This window comes from Physeter macrocephalus, chromosome 10 (genome assembly GCF_002837175.3).
Source record: "Physeter macrocephalus isolate SW-GA chromosome 10, ASM283717v5, whole genome shotgun sequence".
NCBI classification, from domain to species: domain Eukaryota; kingdom Metazoa; phylum Chordata; class Mammalia; order Artiodactyla; family Physeteridae; genus Physeter; species Physeter macrocephalus.
Genome location: NC_041223.1, coordinates 11996844 through 12005656, shown reverse-complemented (window position 1 = coordinate 12005656; position 8813 = coordinate 11996844). Strand labels below are relative to the sequence as shown.

General features: G+C 49.7%; 1 protein-coding gene across 4 annotated transcripts in view; it reads left to right on the top strand.

Annotated features, from left to right (window-relative positions):
* TIAM2 (TIAM Rac1 associated GEF 2) overlaps nucleotides 1–8492 on the top strand; it is a 49559-nt gene extending 41067 nt beyond the window's left edge. Inside the window, exon 7 of one of the 4 annotated variants that reach the window (XM_055087423.1) lies at nucleotides 7906–8492. In XM_055087423.1, coding sequence (XP_054943398.1) covers nucleotides 7906–8376 — 471 coding nt within the window. In that variant the 3' untranslated portion in view covers nucleotides 8377–8492. The remainder of the gene's footprint in view (nucleotides 1–7905) is intronic. The other 3 variants (XM_028494804.2, XM_028494803.2, XM_055087424.1) reach the window with 3 other exon arrangements.
* Nucleotides 8493–8813: the final 321 nt, after the last annotated feature.

The window sequence follows — 8813 nt, the reverse complement described above, 5'->3', positions numbered from 1 at the left end:
CATGGGCCACGGCTGGGCTGACCTCCCGTCCTTGGCCCCCCCCCCCCGCAGCCCCAAACTTTGCTTAGGGAGGGTAACTGTGTTCCCCTTGAGTCCATCGTAGCTTCCACCTTGCTTTCCCTGACCGTGCTCCGACCACAGAAAGTCACTCTTCTGTTCCCAGGCCCCCGCGTGCTGCCCTGGGCACCGATCGACCTTGACTGACTCGCTGCCAGCTTGTCTTCCCAGCCGAACTCTGGGAGCTGTGAGCCCAAGGGCTGTGTCAGCCTCGTCCATCACTGTGTCCTCCTGGAAGTAGGCTGCCTCTGCCTCAAATCATTTTTGTAAAGCATCAGGAAAGGATTCCGTTAAGAAATCTCTTTTAAAAATTAAACCACTATAAAAAATGAGAAGATATAGATAAGCCAAAGATTAAAATGAAAATAACTTGAAATGCAGTGTTAACCACCGCATTTATGATATATATTATTCCGTTAGAAAAATCTATGCACATATGTTTATATGCAGTAGATATACCTAAAAGTTACTTTCCAAAATTCAGACCTACCTTCTTCCCTTTCTGATAAATCATGTCCTTTTTTGGTCAACAGATGCCAGTTTCTCCCGTCACTGGTAATTGCTGCATAGACTTCATTGCATTTTTGTACCATAATTTAGGTTAATCTTTGCCTTTCAACATAAAATAAGAACTCTCATCTGATACGTTTACATTTAATTTTACATTTTTAAATTTCCATTCTGCCTTTGGAAGTAGGGCTGTCTGGTCTAGAAAACAAAGATTATGAGCATTTTCTCATTCTTCTTGTACCATTTTGTTAAGTATAAGAAAATCTCAGGCCATTTCTCTAGAGTTTTTAATCCAAGGATTGTATCACTATAAAGTGAATGACTGTCCCCAAATATAAAAATAATCATCTTGGGTCTGTTTGGGACCTCCCCTCCCTCCGGCCAAGGTGGTGAATGCGACCCTCTTCCCCGCCTCTTCCCTCCCCCTCTGCTGAGACCCCCTAGGATAGACCAGACCCCCTTCACCTAGCCCGCGGGCCCTGCCAGCCGCCTCTGAGCGCGGAGCGGAGTGTAGGCCAGGAACCCTGACCTGGCAGAGGTGGGGCGGCACGGGGTGTCTGTGGCTGGACCTGCACGTGGGTGATCCAGCTTACCTGGAATCCGGCCCGTCGTCTGTCTCTCTGCCCATTAGCCTTTCCGGGGAAGCCATTAACGGTTGGTGATCCTTCTGGACTCCCTCTGCTGGGAACATTTGGGGATAATGTCAGGTCTTTCTGTAAGTTAGAGACTTTAATGGATTACAGAGTCAATGGAGAAGAAGTCCTTTGTACAGTTTTTAGATTTTTTTTTTTTCCACCGAAGGGAGCGTTTCTGACTTAATTTGCTAGGATGTGACAGCTGACTCCATAGCTGCGCTCGGCGGTGACTTACTGATGTGACCTCTCCTGCTCCAGACAGTGAACTGGGGGGTCTGTATGAGCACAGCTGAGCACACACCATGCAACCGCACCTTTCCAGGCCTAGACTGTCCCTGAGGATAACTGACTGTTTGCCCAGGGCCTACAGCTTTTCATTTTTTTTTTCCAGCATTCTTTCTAGGGATGGTAGAAATAGTAGAATCTGGTTCTTCTGATTGGTATCCTGGTAGGATGAGCCTCTGCAGACGTGACCCAGCCTGGGCTTCCACCCCCGTCAGTGGCCCAGCGGAGAGCTGGTCTTCGTGAGGGAGGGAGAGGAGGACGTGGTGGCAGCTGGGGGTCACATACTGTGTATGACCAGTTAACCGAGCAGTACGGGGTACCCTCCCTTCTAGGTCCGTGTCTTGGCCGAGTCCATTACTGACTTCCCCTCTAAGTTAACCTCCTTTTCCTCTAAGCCAGGGACTCAAAAGTCGAGCACACTGCAAATGCTGTCATTTACCTTTCGGCATTTCCCTGCAAACTATTACCCCCAAATTATGCAGCACTTTTAAACCGTTTTTCTTCAGCTGAAAGTGTTTTTGGAGTCCAAGTCAGACAACAGATGCCTTTGACAAAAGAGTTTGCAGTACCCGAGACCCCTAAGTGAGGACAGGATTGCAAACTGAGCCCGGAAGGATGGGGCAGAGCTCAGCTGCTGATGGTGCAGGGCTCCTGACGGGCACTGATATTTCACGGAGTAGCTACGAAACCTCAGCCGTCGTCCAGGAATAGTTCTGGATAATGTGATGTACTTATCCCAACTTAGGTTTCAAAACCCACACGGAAATGGAAAGGCCTCAGGTAGCAATGTCTTCAAAGAAGAGCAAACAGCAGAATAGTTATGCTCAGGGGAGCAGATCTGAACTAATCCAGGCCAGGAGGAGCTGCCGGATGCTTCGGATGAAAAGTATTGAGAGCCAAATCAAGGTTTAAAGGGTCACCTACGGGATTCCAAGCTAGTCTGAGGAAAAGGCTCAGCCCCCGCCTTCCTCCAAAGAGACTCTGGGGCAGGGCGCTTGGTCATCCTGAGCGGTTTCATTGCCACCCCCAAGAATTGGGGCTCCTGAAAAAGAGACACATTGCAGCCCTAATACAGGGAAGCAGGTGTCCGTATTCACACGTTTAAGACCCAGAAACAAAGATAACTCTGTTTTAGATGTCTTTCCCTGCCAACTTTATCAAGGTATAGTTAACAATTAAAAATTATATACATTTAAGGTGTACAACTTGATTTGATATGCGTATACGTTGTGATGATTATCACGGCCAAGTTAATTAACACACCCGTCACCTCACACAGTTACTTTTTGTTTGTTTGTTTTTGGGGAGAACACGGAAGAGCGACTTAATTCAGAGGTCCTGAGTGAGACGTTCCTCATCTATAAATGAGATCAAATCATTTTCAAGCAGGGATCAGCCTTGGTGAAAACTTAAAAGCGTGAAAGAAATTTTTGTGGGTCAATATCACTACTTTCTCATATAGCACAGCTTTAGGGAAATCTGTCTTCAGTAAATTTTCTTTCCTTTTTATTTATTTATTTATTCTTTAACGTCTTTATTGGAGTATAATTGCTTTACAATGGTGTGTTAGTTTCTGCTGTATAACAAAGTGAATCAGTTATACATACACACATGTTCCCATATCTCTTCCCTCTTGCGTCTCCCTCCCTCCCACCCTCCCTATCCCACCCCTCTAGGTGGTGTTTTCATTAAATTTAAAAAATGAATTCATGAAGAAAAGATCTGTTTGATGCTCTCTTATAAAAGGCAAGGCCCCCGATGAACCCAGGGTTCTCGGCATTGATCGCTACGAACTGGGAAATACCAGTCTGAGTTTCAAGTTCCAGTGTGTTTTTTGTTCCGCACAAGCACACACTGTCTGGCTACTGAATCCGCATGCATGCCCAGCCCTCGTTTGTGAACATCTGTCTCTTGCTTTGAAAGCAGCATCCCTGGGGCTGGAGGGGAGCGGGGATCGGCCTAACAGAAGTCACAGCTTTGTGCCGACGTGGGGAGCTGCATTTGCTTCCCTGAGCAGAGACGGCCTCCGGAGGCCGGTGGCTGCGCCCTGGGCACGCCTGGGGTGTGTCTGGATTCTCCTGGGGCCGGGAGAGCCCCGACGGCACCGCAGGCAGAGGCAGCCAGAGGGGCAAGCCTGTCGTGCCCGTGCTCTGCCAGGTACCCAGGGAGTGGTGGGCACTGCGCAGACAGCTAGAGAGTAGGGGGTCCTGTGCCATCAGGTGCTGCCTTCGCACTCGGCACCTGTAGTCTCAGCCGGTAGCATCGTAAGGACCGAATGCCTGATAGTTCTAGGAGAACACCGCCCCCTGGGTTTGTCTTGTATACAGCAAGTGCTCAGCAAATCCAAGTTCCCCTTTCGCCGTGGCCCAGATGGCAATTTGGGGGGTTACTTGATGGGCTAGGTAATGCTTCCTCTCTCTCATCAATAAGGAAATTGAAGGTGCAGAAATGAGTCTTGCCCAGCACGCGTGGAGGACTGGGGGCAGAGCCAGGGCTAGAACTCAGTGCCTCTCAATCTTGTCTGTGCTTTTCACCTCCATCACCACGCGTACGTGTGAAAATATCCCAACCGAAATAGTCGCTGTTCCTAGAAATTGCTTATCAGATACACCCAGAATTCTACCTTTAGCAGTTCAATTTTATAACCATCTCTAAGAACGGAGGAAATGAAATATAACCAACCAAGTGACTCTTTCAGATACGATCTAAAAACACAGTTACAATTACTCTTCTCCTTTTAGTGGCTCTGCCTTGTTGATCCCAGGTAATCCTCACAACCTTCCCTAGACAGCAGCTAAGGTGACTTTGTAGCACTTGAGCACTTCATTATGAGCACTACCTTCAAAAGTACATTTGCCCTGAGACTCTCAGCTAACATTTACTTTTCCAACTTAATCTTACCGGAAGCGTTCTCAACGTGAATTCTGATTTTCTAAAATGGCAAGATACTTTATCTTTTAAATCTCGTTATTTTAACACTGCATTGTTAGGTGTGATTTTTGACATCCCAGCAAGGCAAAGCTGCAATCTCGCCAGCTGCCATTTCACTTATGGTGCATTTTGTCAGATCTTATTTTATACAGTGTATGTGAGCTATTAATTTGGATTCTACAGCCCTGGAAACTGTTATTTTTCAGGATTGCAAAATTGCATTGTCTGAGCTTGTGGTGCAAATACCAGTATAGAGATTTCAAATAAGTAAGTTTGAGAGTCTCAGTATTATTATCTTGGGCTGTTTGACTGTTAGTGGAGCCAAACCCAGAACACCAGGCGCACAGGTGTGATTCTGTCTATTTCCTCTTATCTTGTGAGCTCAGTCCACACACCTTTTACGTGGCCGTCCTGTGGTACAGACCCTGGGGACAGCATGATCTCCCCAGAAACTGCAAGCAGAATGCTCGCTCTGCCGTTGGGTGGACCAGTAGTTCTCATGTGCGTCACACAGCAGCATGCCTGGGGCCCCAAAGATTCTGATTCAGTTGGTCCAGCCATGGGTGTTTTTAATAGCTCCTCCCAGAGAGCAAACGTGTGACCTGGGTTGAAGTCAGGTGGGGAGCAGGAGGAGGAGGAGAGAATTGGGGCCGGTTTGGTTATAGTCCCTCACGCTTCATCGTGAGGCTCATGTCCTAGAAGAGGGGGAAAGCCACCTTTTGGCTGCACTGCTCTGTCTGGCTTTTGCTGTGTCATCAGGCTTCTAGGGCATGACCGAACGGTTTGGAGTTTCGTCAGTAATGAATCATGAGATTTGGTTGTTTCAAACATTGTTATGAGACATTTTGATAGGTCAGGTTGCATTCTAATTGGTGCTTTAAGATCCACGTCTGTCTTTTTTTTTGTTAATTTATTTATTTTTGGCTGCATTGGGTCTTCGTTGCTGCGCGCGAGCTTTCTCTAGTTGCGGCGAGCAGGGGCTACTCTTCATTGCGGGCCTCTCACTGCAGTGGCTTCTCTCGTTGCGGAGCACGGCCTCTAGAGCTCAGGCTCAGTAGTTGTGGCGCACGGGCTTAGTTGCTCCGCGGCATGTGGGATCTTCCCGGACCAGGGCTCGAACCCGTGTCCCCTGCATTGGCAGGCGGACTCTCAACCACTGCGCCACCAGGGAAGCCCCATGTCTGTTTTCTTGTTCTTTGAAACTTTACTCTGAATGAACATCTTCTGATAGGCATTACCAGCAATATGCTAGTGTTATAGTTAAGGATAAAAACAAGGGGATAATATGTGTACTTAAGGAGGATCATTAGTGCTTACACATGCTTTAACTGTTTTAGAAGTAAATTACTTCAGATGTGTCTGTGTGTCTAGTTGGAAGTTTAGTATCTGTTACTTGGTTGATTTAACTTTTGCACCAAGATTAATGTCAAAATACAGGAGAAGCAATTATATGAAACAGGCCAGCAGTCTGGGAGTTCTCATCGTGGACATCTGCGGGGGCCCCGCTCTCATCCCCCCGCCTTGAGTTGGGCTCTTTATGTTACTGGGCTTATCCTTCCACCACCACCATCTCCCTCCACCCGCCGCCTTTGGCTCATTCTGTGGTTCTCCCTTGGTACACGCTCCTTCCGGGACCAGTTACAATCCACTCTTCACTGAAGCCTTCCAGACAGCCTGTTCCAACACGACGCTCCCATTCGTCTAACGTGTGTCACATTTCTCATTTGTTCCACGCAGGCTCGTGTTGGTTTCCAGTCTGCCGTAGGCTGCGCTTTGGTGTTTCTTGGCAAGTCTTATCTCCTTGTGCAGGGGCTGGTTTCTATTTCTTTGGAGACAGAGCAGGTCCTCAGTTGGTTCCCACCAGATTGAACTGAAAGTCTAGCCAGAAGATCACTGCTAAGTGTCAGTGTTGTCTGTTTCCATCGTAGGAAGACGCTGTGTTGAGGAAGGGCAGGTGGGGCGTAGAACAGGGAAGGAGAGAAGAAGGGAGGGCAGGGGTCCTACTTTTACTCTGAGGCGCTTCGTGTGTCAGGTGACAGCTTTTGTAACCAGTTGGCCGCCGAGGTTGACCGATGTGCTGTGTGAGTTGTTAGTGTTCTGAAATATCCAAGCAAAGAAAATGAATTCAGTGAGAACGAAGAGGTGCTTCTGACTGGTGCAGCTTTCTACCCGAGACAGCGTGATGGAGATCGGGCATGGAGACATCTAGCTGAAGAAAGGAGAGTTTTAGTTGAGGGACAGAAAGTTGCCAAAGATGGATGGATATTGGTCATTCGTATTGGGACTAAGCTGCTCTGATGACGTCAGTGCAACAGAGGTGGACTCAACCCTTGGGGGCGATGACAAAGGCAGGACCCTGCCCTTGACTGGCTCACAGGCTGATGGGGCGGGGGGGTAAGATGGGATGGAACTTGTGTGGGGGAGGAATGGAAAGAAAGAGAAATAAAAAAAGATTCTTTGAATGTAATCTGATAATGCTCCAGGCGGGTAGAGGCATAGAGGAGGAGACACATTTGAGACCTTCAACCATCAGCCTGAGGCAGGAGTGTACAAATGGGTTCTCCTGGAGAAGGCTTTTCGTGCCGTGCTTAAATCTGAGCAGGAACTTGCACAGAAGGCTGTTCATCCCCGCAGACATTCCCGCTGCTTCTTGTCCTCTAACCTGTGTGACTCTGTTCCCACTGCCTGGAATGAGAACCCTCCCTCCCCCCACGTCCTGGGTCTGACACATGTCTGCTTCCTGCTAAGAACCTGCTCAAGTCTCCCTCCTCCGTGGAGGTTCCCACGGAGCCTCACAGGCTTCCTGTGTCATCTGCTCCCCTTCTGTGCCCTCCACTGGGCTCTGCACCCCTTCAGCCTGGGGACCTTACCTCTCCTACGCATCCTGCCCTCTGCTACCCTTCCCAGCTGCTGCCTCAGCTCAGACTCTCACTCCTGATGCTGCTACTTGGCCTGAGGCTGCAGAGCTCCGGGGCTGGATCTGGGGGCAGATCTAAGCCCCTGGCGGTCAGGCCATCCTAAAACTGCTGCCCTGCTGCCCCGTTCCCGAGTCTCTCAGGGCCGTTTAGTGTGGGAACTGAACTCTGATAGGCCAGCCATTGAGGGGACAGAGTGGACCAAATGAGTCTGTCTCTCGCCGTGCTCTCACAGAGCCATGACCTTGATTTTAGAGCAACCGCAACCGTATTGCAGAGTGGTTAGCTCTGTGCCTTATTCTCTAGTCTCAGCACTAAAGAAGCATCTGTCAAACAGCTCCTATGAAAGCGAAAAAGCATCATGGGTAAGTACTGAACAAGTGTAAGTTCATATCTTCACGACCAGAACCCTGAATGGTAGCCAGCGTCGTTTGAGGCGAATGAAGCCGGATGCCCTAGATAAATGCCCCGTGAGACTCCTGAGAGGGCGCTGGGCGAAGAGAGAGCCCCTGTGTCTTTGGTGGCCTGTTGATAATGATGGAGAACGTCCTGTGCCTCTTGTTCCCTCCCAGAGTGCTGAGCAGATCGCCGCGCTCTGTAGGGGTTATAACGACACGCAGACCGACGGCATGGAAGGACCAAGGGAGAGTCAGGACCCGCCTCCGAGGCCGCTGGCTCGCCACCTCTCGGATGCACATCGCCTCCGAAAAGTCATCCAGGAGCTCATGGACACAGAGAAGTCCTATGTGAAGGTAACAGAAGATGCTGTCACAATTTCCTGCTCCCCTCCTGTGACAGCCAGCTGTATGTATGTTGGCAGGGGTCTCCAGGTATCTGCCGGGGACCCGGCCACTCACCAGGCAGATGCCTGCTCCTTGAAGTGGCGAGCTGCTGAAGGGGAGGGCGAGAGGACGGAAGAGCTGAGAGGGCTCGCAAAAATTAGATTCCCCGGTCGTTTTGTTACCAAGGTAGCTTTCACTATGGAAACAGATGTTCTGGTTTGTCATTTGCAATCTGTGGGACGGGAGCCTGTACCGGTTTAGGGAAAGGGGGAACGGAGATCACTTTAGGCGTTGAGGAACCAGGGAATAGCTCGTCTGCAAGCAGCTGCCGGAACGGGCTCCGGAGGGCAGGCGGTCACCGCGCAGGACAGAGCCCCGCGGGGGAGGTGCCGGGCAGCTCGCAGGCGTCCCCAGCCGTCACCCGGAGCAGCGGCCGAACCTTTCACTATCCGGGGAGTTCATTTATTCATCTCAGAGGCTTCAGTTAGTAGTTTGAGAAACATTTTACAAAAAATGCGGGTGTCTGGGAAGACAGAGTTCTTTTGCTTTAAGTATTTGCTGACGGTTTGGAATGGTTTTCAACTCATCTCATCGGCCAATTGCCGGCAGCGGTGTCGGAGCTGAGAGTCCAGGCCCGGCCTTGCCTTCACCTGCGGCGGTGGCCTTGGGCGGCTCCCTCCAAGCCCCTCATCTGGGGT